This window comes from Gopherus flavomarginatus, chromosome 3 (genome assembly GCF_025201925.1).
Source record: "Gopherus flavomarginatus isolate rGopFla2 chromosome 3, rGopFla2.mat.asm, whole genome shotgun sequence".
NCBI lineage: Eukaryota > Metazoa > Chordata > Testudines > Testudinidae > Gopherus > Gopherus flavomarginatus.
Genome location: NC_066619.1, coordinates 53,789,065 through 53,814,398, shown reverse-complemented (window position 1 = coordinate 53,814,398; position 25,334 = coordinate 53,789,065). Strand labels below are relative to the sequence as shown.

Here is a 25,334-nt window from a genome sequence, read left to right as displayed (position 1 = left end):
ATTTTGTACAAAGTCTACTATGAAGCTATCATTCGAAAACTCATGATTTGCTGATCATTACTGTCCTGTAAAACATGTGTGGCAACATTGCAAAAGTTATAAGATTCCACTGTATGATATTACCCAGGATATGTTCCAATATATTCTGGAGGGCAGTCACAAACAAACTGCCCAGAGACAAAAGGTTAACCAATGCCTCAGTGAGGTGTCAACAGAATCAAATGGCCCATCGCCTGATTAAGTGACCACTCTTCATCACATCTGGTGTACTGCATCCAGTTTTGGGCCCCCCATTACAGAAGGGATGTGGACAAATTGGAGAGAGTCCAGCGGAAGGCAACAAAAATGATTAGGGGGTTGGGGCACATGACTTATGAGGAGAAGCTGAGGGAACTTGGATATTTAGTCCGCAGAAGGGATGAGTGAGGGCGGGGGGATTTGATAGCTGTCTTCAACTATCTGAAGTGCGGTTCCAAAGAGGATGGTGCCAGGCTGTTGTCAGTGGTGGCAGATGGCAGAACAAGGAGCAATGGTCTCAAGTTGCAGTGGGGGAGGTCTAAGCTGGATATTAGGAAACACTATTTCACTAGGAGGGTGGTGAAGCACTGGAATGGGTTACCTAGAGAGGTGGTGGAATCTCCATCCTTAGAGGTTTTTAAGGCCCGGCTTGACAAAGCTGTAGCTGGGATGGTTTAGTTGGTGTTGGTCCTGCTTTGAGCAGGGGATTGGACTAGATGACCTCCTGAGGTCTCTTCCAATCCTAATCGTCTATGATTCTATGACTGGCGGCAGAGCAGCACAGATAAATAGACCTAGAGTTCCAGAAACCAGCATAGAGATGCAGCTACCCATACTGAAAAATGATCAGTATTCATATAGCACAAGACATGTTCAACATCACATGTTTTTCTACCTAGCTCTCAGCTTGATTCTTCACACCTTCAAAAAAGTAAACATTCTCTAGGGATTTATTACATTTGTCAATTGACTGCAACACTTGCTATTTATATAACGTTTTATTGGTAGAAACTAACAGCTTCTTGAGAGTAGAATTTTGAAGGATATTCAGCTTAGGTTAGCTAATTTTTTTTTTCTTCAGCACAATGAATTCAAGCGTTTATATTTCAGGTTAAGTATGGAACATTTTAATGTTAAAGTGGAGTCTATATACAAACATTTGCTGAAAGCATTGTCAGATCAGCAGTGAAAGATTTTAAATCAGGCAGTGTCTATGAATGGATGTATCAATGAGCCTTTTGTGGCCCTGTCATTTCTCAGACATAAAACCTTTGTAGCAAGCAAAATTTATTAGCTATTTATGTTTTTACTTTGTGATTTATAACATTGTTCTAAAGCCCAGTGTGAGTTTCAAATGTTGTGGAAAAGTTTTTCAAAAATGGGGGTCTTAAGTTAGACTCTTAAATCCTCATTTAGGCTCCAAACTTGCAAACACTTAAACAGGTGATTAATTTTAAGCACATGAGCAATTACTCATGTGCTTATAGTTAAGCACATGCACAAGTATTTGCAGAATCAGAGTGTGAGTAGCTGGTTTTTCAAAAATGCTGAGCACACAACAGTTCCCACTGAAATTTGAATTAATGCACAGGCTTCAGTCAAGCAAAGCATTGAATAAGTTCTTAATTTTAATCATGTGAGTAGTCCTATTGATTTCAATGAGACTATGTATTCTTAAATACTTTGCTGTACCAGAACCTTTGCAGGACAAATGATCTGGTTGCTGTTAACTTAAATGGGAGTTGGAGCAGGCCCTGCCTTTGCAAGGCCCAGATCCTGCAAAAACTGAAGTCCGTGGTTAACTTTACACACTTATGTTAGCCCATTGCCATGTAGGCATGCAGGATAAGGTCTTAAATCTGTAACACAAATGAATGTGGCTTTCTCAGACAGGAAAATGTAGGCCATTTAACTTTGCCAACTAACCCCTTTACATTTACGGCTCCCAACCTGAAAAATAAAAGCAAGCAAATAAACCAAAAAATCCAGGAAAGGTGTCTTTTTTCTAAATGCATTTATTGTTTTTAAAAATCACCTTGAGAAAAATCAGTACAGCGTTACATAAATGACTATTTTAAAAGGCTATGTCAACTGTCTCGGTACAGAAGAATAATTATTTTGACAATATTCAATATGTTAGAAAAAATAGACAATATCAACTTACAGTCATTTCACTCCCAAAGCCAAAAATACATCTCAGAGTGCATACTGAAGTTATGTTCATGCTAGAAAAGTGGCCTTCAAAAGCTCTAAGGAACAGCCATAAATTAAAATTACACAGGTGTTTTCCATCACAAAGTACAACTTCTAAACTAATTCTTTTAGAATAAACACCTCTATAATGCAGAGAACAGTCCAGTCCCTGGGCTGTGCTTTGTGCAGCTCAGGAAAGAGGGTGATGGTGAGGTGGGGAGGCCAAGTATAAGGTGGCTTTAAGCTACCAGCAGGTCCCCAGTGTTATGTAGAGCAGCCAAGGATTGCTGGGAGTGTAGAGATCTCCTGGCCATGCCCTCTTTCCCCAGACACACTCCCTACACTGGAGATGGTAGCATAGGGCCTGTGATTTTAAGGACTCATCGAAGTCACGCGAATCAATCTAAGGATCAGGTCAAAGAGCTGGAATGTCCAGAGTGATGGATTTTGATAACTGATTTGATTATACAGATAGGCTAGAATAATGTGCCATCCTCATTCACAAATAACCTTCTCTGAATAATGGCTTCAACTCAATGTGTAATTAAACTTAATGGTTTAGCAGCTTGTGTTGAACAGGAATTTTGTTCTGATAATTTCTCAGCAAAAACAGAAAAAAAGCCTAGTTAGATTTTATCAAAGAGGTCCTCTGGCTCAGCAGTGTTTTTCTGAGTTTCCAGTGATGACACATCTGACGGGTGCTTGTCTGATGCCTTTGATGGAGCAGGATCAAGTCTGGAAATGTAAAGAAAAGAAATTTATTTGAAAGAAATTTAGCTACATAATTAAAAAAACAGATATAAAACACACGACGGGAAGTTAATCCTTTAATAGTCTCTTCTAAGGCTTTTTGTTAAGACTCACCATAGGATGAATACATCCTTTGACTGTCCTTTATAAGACATACTAGTTACTTGCTGAGATGTCATTGGCAAAACAAGCTGATGAAATATAATCTTATAATTATTTAATCTCTAGTTGCATTTCTGTTTAATTTGTCATGACACTAAGGACGCTGAAAATTACAACTCCACCTGCAGAGCCACCATGAAGAATTTGATAGAGTAAAGAAAGGAAAGAAATGTAGAGGCAGCCGTGCAGTATTTATGTTGGTTTCATGATAGGTCTATTGATAGCCATTCCTGCTATCACACAGAACGATGAAGAGTTAATTGCTCCTTTCTCATTCCCTAATGTTTGAATTGTGCCTGTTGTCCAAAATTTTGGCATTTAGGCATAACTTTTAGTCCCTGACCTCTACTCGTGTGCATTCCATGTTTGAAGTTTTATGTTAGTATATGGGTGGTTACACTTTTGATCCATGGGTGCATGTGTCTTCATGGACATTTTGCTCATGCACAGGTGGAAGGCACATGGAGCTCTAGCAAAAAATTTAGGACTGCATTATTCTGTTCTACATAGCTTCTTATACTGCCCTCATCATCACAGTATCTCAGCACCTCAGATTAGTGCATTAAGTGATGTAACTAACATCTGTGGTTCATTCTCTCTCAACCTCTTCCAGGGGGACAATTGTGTGTGCAGTGTAGTGTTTTGTTTTAGTGGTGTGTTTGTTTGTTTGTTTGTAAATGTACACACTACTCTGCCTTTATGTTAGAGAGGACAAGCTCGAAGAATTGCACTTTGCATTTGCAATGGAAAATGGTGAGGTTTGTGAATGTTCTTTGCTGCTGTGGGAGTTTATTCTCAGCCTCAGACCAGCTCCCTGGGAAAGTTCTGTCTCCCACACAGATGAGTTTTACCCTTACGGTAGAATGTTTCATTGTGCCTAAGGAACAGAATTACTGACTACACTGTTCACCCCAGAATTTCAGGAAAACCTTTAGATAAACTGGGCCCAGCTTACTGAGTGCTTTGAAGATAAGGACCAAAATCTTGAACTCGATATTCCATGGGAAATCAGCACAGAGAGGGAGGACAGGTTTGATGTGTTTGTGGTAGCTAATGTTGCTGAGGAGACAAGCTGCAGAGTTCTGTACCTGGAGTTTCCTAAGTGCTGGTGGCTTCATGCCCAGGTATATTTTATTGCTATAGTCAAGACAGGAGGTGACAAAAGTCTGTATAACTGAGGCCAAATCATCATCTGCCAGGATGGGATGAAGTCTTCTAGCCAACTGAAGATGGCACAAAGCATTAAATGCTGCTATGTGAGAGCTTAATGTCAGCAAGGAATCCAAGAGCACTCCTAAATTACAGACTGACTTTACCCATTGTGGGTGTGTAATCTTCAACCAAAGGAGACTAATCCATGGCTGTAAATTCTTCAAAATACTTTCCTTTACCCACCAGTATCACATCTGTCTTGCTCAGATTTAGCTTCAACCAGCTAGTCTTCATCCATGAGCTGACCTCATCCAAGCATTAGGTTATCCTCATGGTGGTAGTCTGGTCATATGTGGTGAAGGACAGACAGAGCTGTGTTTCAGTCGAAGTCAGTGGAACTAATTGTAGAGGAAGGGCACCTGAATCAGGCGCATAGCCCATAATCTCTGGCCAGTAGGATCAAGCAGTCAGATTTATTCAGATACCAGTTGTTCATTAGCAGTCATCCAATTAGTGTTTTATTCTTCTTTATGTATGCTGTGATATCCAAGTTTGCCTGTTGAAAATGCACTGTCCTTTCATCACTGGGTTCATTTAAACTATTATACCACTAAGTCCAGTACAGGATTGCATACATGTTGAGTCTGAATCCCTAGCTATCCACTATCCATATCTACTTTAAAAATTAATTAAAAACTACAGGCTTGAAAATAGGCCTTCAGTGTTAACTTCAACAATAATTGTATGCTCCATATATAAACTAATTGTTTTAGACGTTAAATTTAAAATCAGACTTATAAATCCCTTGCAGAAACCTTTACATTCAACAACAAAACAACAAGAACAACAAAAAAGTGGTACAAATTAGATTAAACAAAATAGGTCATGAGATGAAGAACCTGGCTACTGATTAATTTTAATTTAATGGTGCTACTGATGCCTCTGTGTTTTTGTAACAACAGTTAAACTGCTGAAATGATAATACCAAGTGTGTGAAGTGTGTAAACTGAAAGCATTAGACATACAGAGGAAATACTTTTCTTATAAGTAAGACTCATATGCAAAACTGAATTTTGGCTTTAAAACTATGTGATTCATATATGCACTGAGATTATTTAAGTGCCTGCAGTATGCTCTGTGCTGTGCAGGGCACAAAATCAGGACTGGTCCTGCCTCAATCTGACCAAAATGGATACAATGGTGAAGGATAGCCTGCCCAATAATATAATTGAAGGTGTGTAATTCAAAATTCTGAGCAATAACGTGGACTGGTTTCTTCTGAAATCAAGCCATGGAGAGATTCTGACAAAGGGCAACTCATCCAATGCACCAAATGCCCTAATAACAACTATGTGGGTGAAAATGAGACAATTATTACACTCTCGAATGAACTCACACAGAAAATTAATAAAAGACAAAAACACCATATCACCTGTGGGTGAACAAAATGATCACTCTATATTTGAACTGTCAGTCCTCATCCTCAAAGGAAACTTATACAACACCTTCAAAAGATGAGTCTGGGAGTTTAAATTCATAACTTTGCTAGACACAAAAAATAAAGGACTTAGAGACACTGGATTTATGGCTTATTACAACAATTTATAACCCACTGACTATCTCCTTCCTCCCCTCCTTTTTTTTCTTCCTGTGACTGCGTAGATGTTATCTAGCCACTTCACCTTGAATGATCACTTGAAATATATGTAACTACTGAACAGAAGTTGGTCCAATGAAAGATATAACCTCACCCACCTTGACTTTCTAATATCCTGGGACCAACATTGCAATTACAACAACACTGCAAAGAGCAACTAAGTCAAATTTCAGTATAGTCCTGGATTTATGCAGGAATTAGGGACTATATTTACAACCTTAGGCAACTGGGGACCCTTATGTTTACATAGAGTCCCACTGAAGTCACTGGGTCCTGCACTAGGCACAGGAGTTCTCCTGTGTGCTGCAGTTTGCAGGATCTGGGCCTTAATTTCCCCAAGTTTCAAAGAGAGTGTTGGATCACTTATTGAAGACTTTCCTTTTGGGAAACTTAAACTCTATTAATGCAGCTGGAAAACTGCTAACTCAATGAGATAACTTCATATTTCCTGACAATACATTCAAACAGGAGGCCAGATTTGCAGCAGGTGTAAATCAGCAGAGCTCTATTAACGTCACTGGAGCTCTGCCAATTTACATCAGCTGAGGTTTGAACACACAATTGGGAAGAAGGTAGATGAATTACTGGATATTTATTTCCACAGCTGAGGATGAGCCACAAGAGAGAAGATACAGATGCACTACACTACTTGACATACTAGCACAACACTGCATAGCAGTGTAGTACAATGGCATTGTATAACCTGCTGATAAAAGCATTTTCTTCTATGCAATGGGATTCAATAAATGCCATTTATTTGAAGTGACTTAACTATTCCTTTGTTCACACAGGTTTGTTCACACAGACCCCTGCAATCACACAGGAGATCCCTGCAACACAATTCTTGATGGAGCACTCAGCCAATTTCATTTTGTAAGATCTGAAGGAGGCTGAAATAGAGAAACATTTTTTGTGTAACTGCTGCAAATGCCATTATTCAAAAGAGCTTTCCAGCGGCAAGGAATTAAATATTTTTATTTGCACTGGAATAAAATCAGGTCAAAGGCAGCCAAATTGGCACAACTGCTAATCTTAACATATCATTTGCATATGCTGGGAACATGCAAAGTACTTGTACTTAGCTATGTTGGTTTATCCACCCACCAGGGTATGTTGACACTTATATTAATGGTTTTGTTCTGGCTTCTAACATGGGATTTGAAGCAATAAATATTGCAGTAAGTTAATATTTTAAAATGTTTTCCTAGAAAACGTAATCAATTTTGGAGATGTACTTGTGTCCCTGAATCCTGATGGCCTCAGCTTTTCCTTAGGTTATTTTCTTAACTATTTAATATCAGAAGGTAACATTTTGCTAAGAAAGGAGAGGTTGTCCCCAGTCCTAAAGATGTGGGATTGCATCTCAGAGTGGGGCTGAAATTTTCAATTTCAAAGGTTTGGGGATGCCTTTTCTTTGTTTGTGATGATTCGTTAACAATTTTTTACAACATTTTATTTTTTATTGATTGACAAAGAATGGCCTATTAATAGCATCAGAAATTAATAATGTTAGAGGAAAATTTGATTTAATATATACTTTCTTTGGAGTCATCATAAAAAGTAGGTGGCAGTAGTAGCCCACAAACAGAAAATTAGTATTCGTTTTAATATTAAAGTTTAAACAAAGGTATGAAATCTCAAACAGTAAAAATATAGCCACATTGCATCTAACAGAACAAAAGTTAGGAGCAAAATTTGTGTTACAGAGGCAACATTTAGTTCCAAGAGGCAAACTGATTCTTTGATTTATCAACAGTCTCATGTCTTAATGGTATTAATGGTGGCTTCATAGATGGTCCCATCTGGAAAAAAACTATCATTACTAAGGAAGGAGCATTAGGAAAGAAGATTAGAGTAAAGGCATAGGTGAAAGCCGCCCAGCTCTTTTGGCTATGTCTAAGATCCTCAGCCTACAATGACAGAATCTACCCTTAGTGTAAGTTCTTAGTTAAAGAAAACAGAGGCATCATACTGATTGCCTAGGAGAGAGAGAAATTCAAAAGTGACGGCTCTGTTCAATATCTTCATCATGGACTTAGATATTGGCATAGAAAGTACACTTATTAAGTTTGCAGATGATACCAAACTGGGAGGGGTTGCTTTGGAGGACAGGGTCATAATTCAAAATGATCTGGACAAATTGGAGAAATGGTCTAAGGTAAACAGAATGAAGTTTAACAAAGACAAATGCAAAGTGCTCCGCTTAGGAAGGAAAAATCAGTTTCACACATACAAAATGGAAAGAGACTGCCTAGGAAGGAGTATGGCAGAAAGGGATCTAGGGGTTATAGTGGACCACAAGCTAAATCTGAGTCAACAGTGTGATGCTGTTGCAAAAAAAGCAAACGTGATTCTAGGATGCATTAACAGGTGTGTTGTGAGCAAGACACGAGAAGTCATTCTTCCACTCTATTCTGTGCTGGTTAGGCCTCAACTGGAGTATCGTGTCCAGTTCTGGGCACCGCATTTCAAGAAAGATCTGGAGAAATTGGAAAGGGTCCAGAGAAGAGCAACAAGAATGATTAAAGGTCTTGAGAACAGGACCTACGAAGGAAGGCTGAAAGAATTGGGTTTGTTTAGTTTGGAAAAGAGAAGATGGAGAGGGGACATGATAGCAGTTTTCAGGTATCTAAATGGGTGTCATCAGGAGGAGGGAGAAAACTTGTTCACCTTAGCCTCTAAAGACAGAACAAAAAGCAATGGGCTTAAACTGCAGCAAGAGAGGTTTAGGTTGGACATTAGGAAAAACTTCCTAACTGTCAGGGTGGTTAAACACTGGAATAAATTTCCTAGGGAGGTTGTGGAATCTCCATCTCTGGAGATATTTAAGAGTAGGTTAGATAAATGTCTATCAGGGATGGTCTAGACAATATTTAGTCCTGCCATGAGGGCAGGGGACTGGACTCGATGACTTCTCAAGGTCGCTTCCAGTCCTAGAATCTATGAATCTATGAAGACAAAGACAATATGATGAGGGGAGGTGAAAACATCTTAAATAAATAAATGCATCTAGAGTGCTATTCACAGGACATTTTTTTTCATAGCTGAATTTAAAAATGTAAAGTAGATAAAGTGGAGTTCACATGTGACTTAAATATGATCAACTGTTCTCCTTGGTATGGGTTCCAAGGATTATAAGGTATAAGGCAGTCATTACAATTTTTTTTTATTTATTTAAAGAAAAACTTCTCAAGAACCCGGTTTAGGTTTTGGCAGCACTAATGATTTCAGCACACTTCCAAGCAGTCATTTTCCAGATTTTGTCTGTTCTGGCATTTGTTCCTGGAAGGAAAGTGAAAATTAAGCCATAAATTTCCAATTGACCTTATAAAGTGAGAAACCCTCTTCTGGAGTGCTGAGAAGCTTTCTGGTTGAAACCAGCAGCCCCAGAAATTACTGTTGGTGAGTTCTCCCCTCAACATGTGCCAGTAAAGAAACTGAACATTAATTCTACAGAGTTCAGTAGTTTTGGATGTAATTTCATCAGCTCAGGGAAAGGATGAACGAACAAAGTTGGAAAAAGTCCCTTTCTGGAAATGGTAGAATGATGAATGTATTAGTTAAGTCATATGACATTTAAGTTTTAAATAAGATGTTCAAAGCCAAATAATTGATTTCTGCTTAACTTTTACTATGAAAATGAAGCAAAAAAGTTTATTTGGGGTATAGGAAACATACCAAGATGTTTCATTTAAACGTGGATAATCTCTAATTCAATGCAACTTTAAAATGGCATTTTAAATGCTTGACTCAGCTTTCCTTTCATTCACACCAGTGTAAATCAGGAGTAACTACACTGAATACCTCTATATCTAGCTACCTTACCATTTGTAACACATTCATCACTGTAACATCAAGGTAACAGTAACTCTTAGTAGAGACAAATCACTAGCAAGTTTAATTTAAACTGCCGGTATGTGTGTCCATTATAACCAGTTTTTTCCCAGTGGACAATCCAAATGTTGTTGTGGGCTCCCTGAGCACCAGGGTTCAGATTGTGTCCAATTCCAATACAGCTACACAGGTGAGAGTTCTCCATACCCCCAGCACACCAGCCAGCAGAGTTGTGATGTAATGGGAAAGTGGAGAGTATGCTTTGCTCAAGAAATAGCTGTAGCAAAATACTCCCACCGCAAAGAATTATCCATCTCCCTCCTGGAACACTTCTTGGGGGGAGTGCATCTGCATGTCATCCCATACTTAGTTCACTGAGAAAATATCCCATGTAGTCCCAGCTAAGGTCAGCAGAACAGATTATTATGAACTTGTTGAATTACATGGTTAATGACTGATATATTCAAGGCAGAAACCACAAATCTAACGTTCAGACAGGGAATCAATATCTCTTAATCAGCCTCAACCTTTGGCTGCAAGCCAGACTGCACCTGCATTCATCATAACCACTATGGAGAGTATAATGAATCTGGAAGTTTCCCAACAAACAAAATTTAAGGCAAGCCCTTGCACGCGCCACTCTTTGTTCCATGGAAAGGTAAACTATCAGTGCAGGAGCTACATTTAAATGATGTACATAGAATGAACTTTCTAAAACTATCCTTGTGAAAGGGGCAGGATGAGCTGGGAATCACTTCAAAATGATGAAAACAGATTTACAGGTTGCTGCAGAAGCTAACTGGCACATCCATTACACTAATATGACATTCATATACCTCTTAATTCTTGTCAAGATTGGTTCATATAACATTCATTAGCAGCTATTTCATAATTTAATCTGAAAACATTATAAATGTGTAAAGGATCCTACGAACTCTATACACAAGCTTTATTAATTGCTGTTTAGGCAACACTTCTCCTAAATGAACAACAATGTCAATGCTTTTTAAAAAGACCGGATCTTGCTTGATGGCAAAATTCCCAATGATTTCACTGGTCCTTACTCAGTATAAACTACAAATTAATAAATATCCTAGGGGGTAAAATAAACATACTGATGGATCTTTTATCTGATCAAACACACTTATGATTGCTTACTAATAAATGCTTGCTTTAAAAACTAAGAAATAGATGTAACAAATAAAAATGAAATCGTGTTTGTTTGAGACAAGTAGCATATATTTCTGTGGTTCATTTCTACTTAAAATTGTTTTTACTTAAATAAACTAGACCACACACCTAGTTTGAGAAATATATTAGCAGCCACTGTCTACAGATGAAAAAATTAAGAATCCAATTCCTAAGGCATAACCACAAAAGTCATAACCGCAGGAAAACTGTAGTTTTCTTAGGAATTAAGAGCTTTTATAAAACCATTGAATTATAAATTCATCAGTTTAAACTTTAAAATTCATTTTTCATGATTGGTCCTGTAGTTGATTTCCTCACATTTACATTTATATACTATAGTAAAGGCCAAATTCTGGTCTAAGATTCCTCTGTGATAAGAGAAGGAGCTGTTCAGCCTGGCCAGACATAGCACCTCGAAATTCTGAGATGGGGCAGACACAATCCCCTTGAGCAACCATGTAGCTTCTATGCACTGCCCAACTATTAGCCTTGCTCAAGGGCGGAGTGTATGACCCTGCCTCACTGGGCACTGAGAGATGATGCAAGGGAGACTATGAACAGGTACAAAACCCGTTGGTAGATTTTGGTCTGGCCAATTCACAATCAGCTGTGAAGACACTTAAAACATCCACGTGGCCCAAAGATGAAGCTTCTAGCTGAGAATCAGGAAGTACATGCAGGACCTCAAAGCTAAAGAACCGAGGCCAGTTTGAGGAGAATAGAGGAAACAGAGCAAATATCAGCACCCTGGTGGGGCTGTCTTCATGCTTTCAGAGCAGCAGACTTCATGTTTCCAGAGCAGTGAAAAAGGGCCAGAATACATAGGCTCTGCTTTGGACTTAGGTAGGGGTTCAGTAGTGGACGGGGACCACATTTATACGAGACTTCCTGTCCCTCCAAGCCAGTCCAGAGCATGCACAGATCCACTCCATGACCCTGTCAGAGCAAGCTCAGCTGTCCCCAGGAAGGTCAGTGTGGTGTGCTATTGAATTGTGTGGCAGTGGGAAGCTAGCTAACCCTTGCTACTGAATAGATCACAACTTGGATTTGGTACTGAAGTATCCTTTACCGTAGGTATTTAATGCCTCATTATCACAGTTCAGCTCCTTACTGACACAGATGACTTCAGATTGAAATTAATTACTATTTTGCTGCTGAAATGTCATTATTCACATGGGGCTAGGCCATGACATTTAAGCCACAGGCCTGTGAAGAGACAAAATAGAGCTTCAGTGTCCCCGGAGAAGTGCCGCAGGACTGTAACTGAGTACTCCTCCACGCACACTGAGGGTGGCCAGTCTGTTCCATAGTGGTGGATAAAATAGATTGCTGCCCTCATTGTGCCAACCCTACTCCACAGGATCGGGCCACGACACAGCCTCTTGCCCACCTGATTTTGGTGTCCTGATCTGGGAGGGAAACAGGAGCCGCTGCACACCCCAGAACAGAGAGAGAGTCGGGGCTGCTATTGGGAACAGCCCATGCCCAGCTGTGTGTGGTAAAGGGAAGGTTCACTGCATGCCTATCCGCTCCCAAACACCTGCTCAATGACCACTCACTGTCAGGCCCATGTCGTGTGCTGCACAGTGTCAACACAACCGGGGGTCATGAGCACTAATCACCCACTAGGAAAAGATTTAAAATAAGTTCTGGTTTTCATCGCTTCTTGCTCAGTACAATCAGAGAAATAAAGCTCCCAAAGCTGCAGGAAATCCAGTAATAAGGACTAGTTTTGAAATCTAGCCTTGAAACTGCATTTCTTCTTCCATGCCTCAATCTTTTTGATTTTTGTTTGTGTCACCGAATCCTTAACTCAGGAAAGCACTTAAGCGCGTATTTAAATCCCATTGACTTCCATGGGAACTAAGCACATGCTTAAAGTTAAACATGTGCTTAAATGCCTTCTTGGATCGAAGCCTTAGACTGACTCTTTGGATAGAAATTATGTCTTTGCACTTTCCTCTACAGTACTTAACTTACAGTTAATACTTTATAAATAATAATTAAAAAATAAAAATAAATTCACTTTTAAGAGCAGAAGACCAGTGTTTCTCTGATATAAGGTCACCTTGTACTAACAGAGCAGGGTAACCCTATATCTATTAAACAAAGTAATGGGTACCTCAAAATAAACCTGCTGTCAGAAGGATGTAAACCCACAAACGCTGAGCTGAACTACAAGCTCCTTTAAAAAACAAAATCAAAAGAAAAAAAAGCCACTTTATACACACACAACTGACATCTGTCCGAAACCTGTTCCTAGGTTAAATAAACCTTCTCATAAGGTTTGAGTTAAGAACATAAGAATGGCCATAGTAGTCAGACCAATGGCCCATCAAGCCCAGTATTCTGTCTTCTGACACTGGCAAATGACAGATGCTTCAGAGGGAATGAACAGAACAGGGCAATTGTGAGTGATCAGTCCCCTATTGTCCAGTCTCAGTTTCTAGCAGTCAAAAGTTTAGGGGGACATAGAGCATCAGGTTATGTTCCTGACCATCTTGGCTAATAGGTGGACCATGAACTTAGCTAATTCATTTCTGAACCCAGCTATACTTTTGGCCTTCACAACATCCAATGGAGTTGTCAGTACAATACATCAATATGACTTATAAACACATTTTTCACCAACACCATTCACCTGGATGCAGAAAGCAGCAGTGCATTCTTAATAAACCTGGAAACAGAACTGATATAACGTACAGCACGGATTTTGTACTGGGTCTGAATTCCACCTAGAATTCTTTTGGCATCCAACAGAATTGTATGTCATCTCTCCCTACTCAAACTCACCCATGCTCTTCCTGCCCTGTCTTCAGCTCCAGAATTCATTTTTTCTATAGTGGGCAGATCAGACCTTTGATTAATCCTGAAATGTGTATGATCATACCTAGGGAGACTGACATCCTTATGTAAATTTCAGAAGTGAAATGTGATAAAATGGCAGCACTGGAGATATGTAGGGGGAGGAGGGTCAACACACTGCACCCCCACTGAAAAATAAATTACATCCATGGAAAAAATGTAAAATTGATACAATGCAGCCGGTGGGTGGTAGATGGGAGAATAGAGTAAATAGCTGCTATAATAAGATGATGGCTTTGTCCCCTTCCCATTTTCATCATATTGCCACCTGTTCTTGACATGCCACCTAAGCCAGGGGTTGGAAGAGGGAAGGATAGGAGCCATCTCTACCAGCCCTGCACCAGTTCAGAAATCTCTTCCACCTCCTATGTCAGCTGCCAATGGATCATGTCCCCTTCATGATGCTCAGGTGGTGCAAAGGAGATGGAAGCGGGGTTGAGAATCCAGCTGAGTGTATTTAACCTGTTAATTATCATAAGGCACTCTTCTTAGAACCTTCTTGTTCTTAGCACTTTTGATACTGCAAGAGGTTCTAACATCTTTCTTTTTAAAAAGTAGACATACTAAAATGCCCATTAGGTGGAGGAAGGGACTCATCATAATGGATTTTCATTTATTTGCATGTAGAAGAGCAACTCTCTGGAGTTCCCAGTGCTGTACAACAATTATTTATAAGACATACTATTCTATAGGTCAAAAGGACCACACAAAAAAAGATCTCCATTCTCTTCAGAATGATCCACTTCTCTATCCACTCCAAAACTCTAATTGGCCCTCAGGCCAGTCTTGTTCCCTGTGCTTGCAGCAGGGAAGACAGCTCCAAATCAGCAATGACCATTTAACAAAAAAGTTTAACAAAAGACCAAAGAACTGGGTCATCATTGCCTGGCTGGATGCTGCAAGGAGTGCCGGACCTTAGGAATTTTAGGAAGGATTGTACTGTCTCCATAAACAACAAAACCTCAACTAACCAGGACCATTGTACTTCTTTCATGAATTTCACATAATATATAACAGATATCTCCTAACTAGCTTCTCTATTACTACTTTTTAAATGGTCCAGACTCAAAGTAAGATTCATTAGCCCTCTCTCTCTCTCTCTCTCTCTCTCACACACACACACACACACACACACACATACACCTACCTACCTCTTTTTGATACAGGTATTTCCCCCAAACCTTTAGTTACATAGAAACAGCATTAGATGCTCAAGTGGTATAAATCAACATAGCCCAATTGATTACAATGCAGTTATGCTAGTTAAGGATCTGTCCCAAAAGATCAAATGGAGGGAACTATAGCATGGGAGCTGGCCAAAACCATATCAGACTCCATGCTGACACTCTGAGATTTTGATGTTTTTAAAAGAGAAGCTACACAGAGCCAACTCTTAGAAGATGGACAACTTCAACTTCCAAAGGGTGAGTGGTAAGCCTTGCTAATGCACATTTTCTAATCCATTTGTAAATAAAATCATTGTGTAATTATACAGAAGCAAAAGCCCATGAAAGTATATATATTATCAGATTTTCTTTAAAGGCTTCAAGGAAATTAAAGTTTAAGAGCCCTAAAAATATCTCTGAAAATCCTTTTATGTCACTGTTTAAAGATGGCTTTAAGTATCTTGGACTGAAAATTTTGGGCATACTGCAGATAATATATCTAAATAGAGGACTTGATTTTACAAGACATGAGTTGATAAGTGTTGCATGTTGCAATCAACTTTCTTTTTTAATTATGAATGTTCCTATTATTGATTTTTTCAGTGAATTTAGCGTTCATAAATAGTGCTGGATTGATGGGCCTCAGGGCTAGACTGCAGAGAGGATGAATGCCGCAGATGGCAGCAGCTGGAGCTTCTTCAAACTGCAGTGCCAGTATGCATCAATTCTGACTGGAGAGGTCACAGTAGAGATGAGCAGGCAGTTTGGTCTCCATGCCCATTCAGTGTTTGATGTCTCTTTTGTGTTCCAGGATTCAGATACCTCTCACACTTATTTTATACAGGACACCAAACATCAGTGATTTTGGTCATGTGACCTCATCCAGATTCAAATTGGTGACCTAGTGGGAAACAGGTAGTGAAAGAAGATCACTTCTCAGGCCAATCTGGAATCAAAGCAGCATTACAAAATCATTCCAACACAAAATTAAAATTGTTTTCCTTACAAAATCTTCTTGGGTCTATGTGTTGAACCAGATTCTGATCTCAATTATGGAACATCAGTGTAAATCTGGATAGTTTCATGGAAGTTCACCTGTATTACACTGCTACCTTGATATAACGCCACCCGATATAACATGAATTTGGATACAATGCAGTAAATCAGTGCTCCGGGGAGTGGGGGGGGGCTGCGCACTCCGGTGGATCAAAGCAAGTTCAATATAACATGGTTTCACCTATAATGAAGTAAGATTTTTTGGCTCTCAAGGACAGTGTTATATCGAGGTAGAGGTGTAACTGGATATTAAAATGACAGTTCAAACCACTAACAGCAAAAGAAGTATTGATCCTTCAGAGTCTTCAACTCCTTGGCGACCAGTAACTACAGTTATTGTCAAAAAAGGACTGACCTTTCTTTTTGCAAGCTTCAGCATGGTGTTCTAAAGGACGTTTTGTTTGTACAAGCACATTAAGGAAGAAGGCAGCATGACACATCTGTCCAACAAGGACTTTATTAGGACACTACAGATGTCAATCAAAGGAGAATAATCACAGTGCACATGTGAACCAGATGCTGCCTATGTAAAATAACCCAGGGTGTTATACAGATGAATCATTGAAAACGTAATTACACATCAGTCTTAGGTTATTAGTATCAAGGCCACTTATTTGAAACCCATCTGGTTTCATCAACCCTGCAGTACTGAGAAACAGGAAGAGAGGAACTGAAATTTTTCAAGTACAAGCCCCTCATTTGATGCCTTCACTTTTTTCCTCTGGAGGATAAATAAGTAACAATTGTACGTTCATAGTCCTCCATCTCAGAGGTAGTCCCTGTCTGCTGTCTTTCATTAGTTAAGATTGTGTCAGTGTTTATATTATGAAACCCGTTTTTGCAGAAATCTATATTTTTACTGAAAAAAAGAAGTGTTCCAAGCTAAAACATGACACACAAGGTCCTGACCCTGGGATGAACTTTGATTCAGAAACAATTCAGAAAGATCCGTTCAGATATAAATTAATGTAGGTACCTAATGGACTTACTGGTTAAAGAAGCTTTTTTTTTTTAAAAGTATTACTATAAATAAAAATGACTATTTGAAAAATTAAATTTGGCATGCAGCTTTTTATACAATGTAATCACTGTCGACATCTGGGAAAAATACAGAGAGTGGCATTTTTAAAAAGGTTCACAGTTGACTTCTCTCTACTGTCAATGGATCAACTTGTTTAGGAGCCAAAGCTTATGCACCTCTGAAAAAAAAATCCACCCAGAGTTAGCTTTCAGTAGTGGCTTGGGAACGTCAGCATTGAGGATTCAGACCCAGATCCTCAAAGGTATCCAGAGGCCTAACTCCCATTGAAATCCATGTCAGTTTGACCCCTAAATACCTTTTGAGATTCTGAGTTTCAGCCCCTCAAGGGGCTGAGAGGTCCCATCTCCTATTCATTTCAATGGCAGCTGATGGTGCTCAACAGCTCCTTCAGTGAGATTCCCAGCATGTTGCAGTTTCAGCCCCAACAGACTTTTCAAAAAGCAGTTTTATTACTATTAACTATTTGAAGCTTAAACATCGTTTAAATACACAAGTAATTTCTACTTACATATTTCCTGCCTGCTGGTTAAATACTATAGTTCTTACAAGCTGCATTTGAGCCTCATCCAAAGTGCATTGAAGTCAGTGGCAGACTTTTCATTGACTTCACTAGGCTTTGGATCCCACATATAGAATATATTTACATGAGACCCTCTCAAAGCTCAGGCGGGTGTCAGTGGAGTCAGAGGTGCTTGAACTAGGGGTGCTGGGGGACCTGCCGCATCCCCCTGGTTTGAAGTGGTTTCTATCATATACAGAGTTTACAGTTTTGTTCAATGGCTTTCAGGACCCCCACTACAAAAACTGTTCCAGCACCAGTGCATGGAGTGTATTTTTAATCTGTATTTACAGAACACACTTTGCTTTTTTCCAAATGTCTGCAACTATATTGATAAGAGAGTGCTGTGAAACTGCTCAAAAGTCAACTGTTGTACACATCAGGGATATTTTTATCTTTTTAAATGACAGTTAAAAATAAGTAAATCAAGCCACCCTTTTTTATGCACTATTAAGGCTGTGACACAAACCAGAACCAAGGAAATTCAGAGTTAAGCCCAGGACATTGTATTTAACTCACCCTATCTGGTGAAATTTAAGGGTGCTCTTTTAGCATTCATTTTGAGTGTACTTGCTTGTGCTTTGCTGCGTTAGAAATTAGAATTATCTGCATATGAACATACAACACCAGTCGCTATAAAAAGTAATAGTATATACTGTTATGTATCGAAGGGGGGAAAATGTATCCTCTACATCTTCAAAGGCCATATTCTTTGTCTGGACTGGGGGTGTCAGGTCTCCTTTCCCACTTTGAACTTTAGCATCCAGAAAGTGGGGACCCGCCTGTTCCCTTCTAAGCTTAATTCCTAGCTTAGATCTTATCACGCTGCCACCAACCCAAAATATAGTGTTTGGGTACACTTTCTGTTCCCCAAAACCTTCCCTGGGCGACCCAAGACCAAACCCCTTGGGTCTTAAAACAAAGGGAAATAAACCATTCCCCCACCCTCCTTTCTTCCTCCCAGATTTTCCCCTCTCTGGGTTACACTGGGAGATCACTGTGATTCAACTTCCTTGAATCTTAAAACAGAGAGGAAATTCACCTTCCCCCCTCCTTCTCTCCCCCTCTCAGACTCTCCCTGAGAGAGAGACAGTGATCCTAACACAGAGAGAAATTATCCTTTCCCTCCCCCTTCTCTCCTTTCCCCTCCCCACCAATCCCTGGTGAGTCCAGACCCCGTCCCCTGGGGTCTCACATAAGAAAAAAAAAATCAATCAGGTTCTTAAAAGAAAAGCTTTTAATTAAAGAAAGAAAAAAGTAAAAATTATCTCTGTAAAATCAAGATGGAAAATGTTACAGGGTCTTTCAGCTTCACCTAGACCAGAGGGACTCCCCCTCCCAGCCTAAGTATACAAGTTACAGCAAACAGAGTTTAAATCCTTCCAGCAAACTACACATATGCAATAAAGAAAACAAACAAATGCCTAATCCGCCTGCTATCTAGCACTTACAGTATTGAATAGAAGAGACTTTTTCAGAAAGATTGGTCCCTCTCAGACCCCAGAGAGAACTGAGGACAAAGAAAACAGCACAAAACAAAAACTTCCCTCCCCTCAGATTTGAAAGCATCTTGTCTCCTGATTGGTTCTTTGGTCAGGTGTCAACCAGGTTCACTGAGCTTGTTAACCCTTTACAGGTGAAAGAGACATTAGTCCTTAACTATCTGTTCATGACACGGGGGGAAAAGGCTAGTGGCTCTTTTAAGGATTTCCCATCCCCCAGAGCTTGCTGAAAAAGGAGAAAGGCATCACCTGGGTTGGAGGCAGGCCGGTGGGATTCATATAATGCACCAATAAAATTACACTCCGTGCCACAGCGATCCTTCAGTAAAAAAACACACATTGTGAATATCTTTGGTGGAAAATATGTGAGACTGGTTTATTACTCTGATCCAAAAGAGACTTTTACAGTAAGAGCATGAAAATTAACTCCTGGTGGCCCTCTGCTCTGGGGAGGGTATATGAACCCTGACTCCCGGCTCATGTCAGGATTAGCAATGAGATGCGTTCTTAGGGAGCAGTCATCAAATAATTGGGTATCAATATGCAAAACTGCAAATTGAAAATTGAGACACAAGGTCAAAATTTAGTGCAAAGCCCTAAACTGGGAAATCTTGAGACTACTAAATAAGCAACATGAGTTTTAATACTAATTTACAATCTAGAGCTACACCACACACTGTAAGAAAACAAATTCTATTTTTAATACTATTTATTGGTAATTGTAATAAGATGTGCAGGCAACAGCAATAATAGCTCTTCGGAAATCTGATGGGAACCGATGAAAGCAATCAAGGAGGGGGCTTGGAACTGTCACGCATCAAGCTTAATGTAATTCTTTTGAGTTTGCATTTTTTTCCACAGTCTGAAGAAACAGAGTTCAAGCCATTTTCTGGAGAGAATGGGACCAGGAGAAAATGAATTGTGCAGTCTAGAAAAACCATATAATGCACTAATAAAATTATACTCCATGTCACAGCAATCCTTCGGGAAAAAAACATACATTGTGAATATCTTGGGTGAAAAATATGTGAGATTGGTTTATTACTCTGATCCAAAAGAGACTTTTACAGTAAGAGCATGAAAATTAACTCCTGGTGAACCCATTTTTTTTTTAATTATACCAATTGTTTTTTGTTTTTCCAAGCAGGAGAAATGCTCCATTTTGGAGGAAACAATGAAATAATAAAAAATAATGAGTCTTTGGGTTCAGCTTGAATACCGTTTTTATTAGCAGAATAGATTCTGGCTAAAGGAAAGTCTACAGCTGAGTTGCCACTTTAGAAATGAGCAGTACTGTAAAGCACACAGGACTTCTCAAGATCCTTTGGAACATGAGCCAAATGACCAGCTAGCACCCCAACAATTACCAAAGCCAGAACTTCATAGTTATGTGCTGATACAACACGGAGAGTAAGTAAAATAGGAACAAACGTGTATTTATGATTGACTGTTTATCAGCAACATTGAAAACTAATTTTAAAAAAAGCAGAATTCCTAAATATTTTTAATGATGATTTTTATTATTTTTACCGGTTACAAGAAGCCAAAATTTGTTTTATTTATTTAATTAATGCATTTATTTTTAAAGTTCAGTGAAGTACATGGTCATGAAAAGAGCAAATTGTCAGGGTGAAAGACCCAGCCTAATTCCTCTATTTATCAACACAACAGGTACAACATGGGCAGCACTCATGACACTAGTCACCTGACAAAGCGCCAGATCCAAGGCCTACTGAGGTCAGTGGTCATATTTCCATTGATCTCAGCATGCATTGGACCAGTCCCATAATGCTTAAAGGGACCATCTCTTTCCGGTACCTGTTCAGTCTACAGTCTCTCAACTGAGGCTGCCCATTAGTACAGTGTTTTCTGAGATGTAGATACCTATCTAGCAGGATCTAAAATGATATAATTTACTTATTTCACATGTGCCACCAATTAGCTATCACATAACAATGACTTTCAGGCACTAATGAGCTGGCCTGGATTTGAATGGGTGGCATAGAAGTGAAAGGCTCCATGTCTCAATACCACTGACTCTCTTACCGCTCCTCCACATGTTGAATTGCCTCAGGAAAGGGGAACCTGCATGATCTTCTAAGAAGATAGCAACAAACAGATTGGAACTATGACACCAAAGTACTTTTCAAAGTCCTGAATATTCAAAAAATTTCAGATTATACGGACACCAGATTTGATATACAATAGGCTATTTATTCCCAAACTATGGTCTACAGATCACTTGCAGGTGGTCCACCAAAGGCTGGCCAGTGACATGCTCCTTGTTCTTCCCCTAAAGCTACTAAATTACATTCAAGGCAGCTAGAATACATTAATTACTTTCCTAATATTCTTCCAGGTAAACAATTGTTGTTCTCACCCCAGAGATATTATGTTGCAGTTGCAGATATAGAAGGGATGGGACAGTATGCAATCAGTCTATTAAAAACAGCGCCCACTATGGAAAAGTTTGCAAACCCTTGTAACAGGCTATATTTGCTCTTTAGAGAATGGAGCGTGGTCTTGTGATTAAGGCAGTGAGCTAGAACTCAGTAAACCTAGGTTCTTTCCCCAGCTCTGCCACAGACTTCTTTTGGCAAGTCACTTTAATTTCCCCATGCCTCAATTCCACATCGGTAAAATAGGGATGACAAGACTTAACAGGGTTGTTGTGAAGTTAAACACAGTGTTTGGGAGGCATGCAGATATTATAGTGACAGGGCCAGGGCTGGCTCCAGGGTTTTTGCTGCCCCAAGGGGCACAAAAAAAAGAAAAAAGAAAAAGCTGCAATTGCGATCAGCAGCAGCTCCACCGCGCTGCTTTCTTCTTTGGCGGCAGTTTGGTGGCTGGTCCTTCCCTCCAAGAGGGACCGAGGGACCCGCCGCCAAAGAGCCCAACGTGCTGCCCCTTCCCCTTGGCCGCCACAAGCACCTGCTTGCTCAGCTGGTGCCTGGAGCTGGCCCTGGATAGGGCTATATAAGTATCGAGATAGATATAGAGATGGTATACATAGAGAAGGAAATGAGAGTTCAAGTATTAAAAGTGTTAATGTGCCTTCGAAACTGTTTATGTCACATCTGTTTGACTGGGGCAAAGAAGACGTGTACAAATTGTAAATAAATTAGCACAGTATATCAAACACAAACGGGACTTGCAAAAAACTTGCATTAATGGCTTTGGCTGGTGAAGCTGGCAATTTTTTTTTTTTAACTTCCACTGTTAGCCAAAACAGTGACAACAAGAGCAATGTGCTGATCTGCAGCTTAAGAGACAAGACGCTTAAGGGAATTAATTGAAATGAAGTTGCCAGACAGACTGCAGTGGCTGAATGCACTAAAGAAAAAAAAAATCAGCTGAGGGGTGCAGTCTCATCTGGACGCAAAAGAATTTGATCCCTAAAACTACAATAGAGGATGTTACTTATAGACTCTTTGCAATACAGATGTTGATTATTATAGATGCACACAACATTGTTATGGAAGCAGCTATATTACTAACCCCTCTTCTCCCCGTTAGGAAGAAAATGCAGTAGAAGGCAGAAGGAAATGGGTGAGTTGGGAGCATGCAAGATACATAGAGTAAAACTGTTTTGTTTGGTCAGTAAAGGTACTGAAATGAAGTATAGGCATTTCTACTCACCTTCTAGACTGAATATGGGGATTAGAATATTATCTTGCTTCTTGCAGGAAATACAGATCAATAGTCCAATATTATGATTATTAGGTATGAGCAACTTGAAAAGACTTAAGAGTCTGGATTGAATGCTTATCAGAATCTACTGAGTCCCCCAAAATGGGCTGAAAATCTAGCAAGAATAGATGTTCCTGTGAGATTTCAAGCCTTTGGAAGTGGCGCTTCGATCTAAAAATAAGTAGAGGCTCAGGAGGAGAAGGGGAGCTCCTATTTCATCTTCATGAGTTCATCCATCTCTAATGCTTATTTGTGTATTTATTAAGGGTATGTCTACAAAGCAATTAAACACTTGTGGCTGGCCAGGGTCAGCTGACTCGGGCTCATGGGGCTCTGGCTGTGGGGCTGTAAAACTGCAGTGTAGATGTTCAGGCTCAGGTCAGAGCCCAAGCTCTAGGATTCCAAGAGGTGGGAGGGTCCAAAAACCCAGGCTCCAGCCTAAGCCTGAATGGCTATACAGCAATTTTTAACCCTGCTACCCGAGTCAGCTGACCCAGGCCATTCGCAGCCATGCTGTGGGTCTTTTATTCCAGTGCAGATGTACCCTAAGTGTCAGCAACCAGAGATAAGCCTAAGGAAGAGTGATAGAACTTGGCCTATTGCACAAAGAAGCAAACTGCAAGTGACTGCTCCTTGGAATCACTCTCTAGAGAAAATGTTTAATTTGGTGGTTTGTTATGTGTCTTGTTGCTGTTATGGGATGTGTGTGTGTGTGTGTGTGTGTGTGTTTAATTATTGGTTAAAAAGACAAAAACTGTAGTGAAAATGTCCCTGGTGAACAGCTGAGATCAATATAAGACTAACGGCATGAATTAAAATCAATAAAAGGAATAATGAAGTGAAAGCAGCTTTCCTTAAATCAAGAACACAGGTGGCTCAAACTTCTTGGGAGATTCTTTTCTGCTTCACTGGTGTGAGTTTATGATCTCTCCAAGTCTGAAATCTGACTTCTCTTTGACTCACTTTATTGTCTAAAGAACAATGTAGAGACTAATCCAGCCCTGTGTTGCATGGTTATGCTAATAGGGAAAAAAAGAACTGTACAGCAGAATTTCAGTCTAGTATTTGAAAGTACAGGGATGGAGGACAGGTTACTGCCTCAGCCTTTGTCCCACAGCCCCAAGGATATTTGTGGTCTGGCAGCTAGGGGAGTGACCCAGGTGACAGAATCCGGTTCTAAGGGATCAATAAAGTAAACCTCACTTTGTCTTCCCCAAGAGCATTGTGCCAGCACCCACTCCATAGAGAGACACCTTCACTAAATCAACCAGTTATAATTATAAAGAGTAGAAATTGGAGTGCCTGGAAAACCAGGAGAGGGAAAGAAACGTATGAGTCTCCAGAGGCCCTGAGGCAAAGAAGACAGACAAATTTACATTTATGGAAAAGGTGCCATTGGCAGATTGATGGTAGACACTGCAGAGACATGGACAGATGTGATGCTGTGGTGTTATTGGAATGTGTTTGGGACAGCCACATTACACATGTGTCTGAGCCACAAGTGAGTTATGTTGCTTATCCCAATTGAATGCCAATAACACCTCCTTAACTACCATGCCTCATTATGTACTTTGTTTTTTGCTTCCACCCCTGAGTTCCAGCAATACAAGTGGCAGAATCTATGAACTTGCACTGCCAAAAAGTGGTACGTCTGACTGGACTAGGAGATTGCTGGCAAAGAGCCATGGTGGATCCAAGCCAGGAAAGGCCAGGGCCAGGCCAGATGCCGAATAGACAGCCTTTGGTGTCAGTAGCCATAGCCATATGCCACACACTAGCAGAACCTCCAGGGGTGATGTATTGCCACCAACTTCTTCCAAGTGTGAACTCCTCTTATTGTAGAAATGTAGGGCTGGAAGGTACTTTGAGAGGTCATCTAGTCCAGCCTCCTGTTCTGAGGTAGGAGCATTTATACCTAGACCATCCCTGACAACGTTCATCTAACCTGTTTTTAAAAACCTTCAATGACAGGGACTCCACAACTTCCCTTGGAAGCCTATTCCAGTACTTCAGTCAGGGTTTCTCAAACAGGGAAAAGCTTGTATAGGGAAAAGCCCCGGCAGGCTGGGCCAGGGTGTTTACCTGCCACGCCCGCAGGTCCGGCCAATCGCGGATCCCACTGGCCGTGGATCGCTGCTCTGGGCCAATGGTAGCCGCTGGAAGTGGCGCGGGCCAAGAGACTTACACAAGTGGCGACCCCCGTTTGAGAAACCTTGACTTAACTACTGTTATAGTTAGAAAGTTTTCCCTAATACACGACCTAAATCTTCCTTGCTGCAGATTAGGCAAATTACTTCTTACCCTACCTTCAGTAGATACCATTGATCACCATCCTCTTTATAACAGCCCTTAACATATTTGTTAAGTCTTCTTTTCTCAGGACTAAACATGTCCAGGTTTTAAAATCTTTTTTCACAGGTCAGATATTCTAAACCTATCATCATTTTTTTTGTTTTCCTCTGGATTCAGAGCCACAGAAGGGTTTGCTGAGTTAATA

At 40.0% G+C, this 25,334-nt stretch overlaps 1 protein-coding gene across 5 annotated transcripts in view; it reads right to left on the bottom strand.

Moving 5' to 3' along the window:
- Nucleotides 1-2,017: 2,017 nt before the first annotated feature.
- Nucleotides 2,018-25,334, bottom strand: part of XRCC4 (X-ray repair cross complementing 4) — a 284,810-nt gene continuing 261,493 nt past the window's right edge. For 3 of the 5 annotated variants that reach the window (XM_050944830.1, XM_050944835.1, XM_050944831.1), the window contains one exon: nt 2,018-2,946. In XM_050944830.1, the coding sequence (XP_050800787.1) occupies nt 2,838-2,946 (109 nt within the window). In that variant the 3' untranslated portion in view covers nt 2,018-2,837. Of the gene's footprint in view, nt 2,947-19,396; nt 19,467-25,334 lie in introns of all 5 variants that reach the window. The other 2 variants (XM_050944832.1, XM_050944836.1) reach the window with 1 other exon arrangement.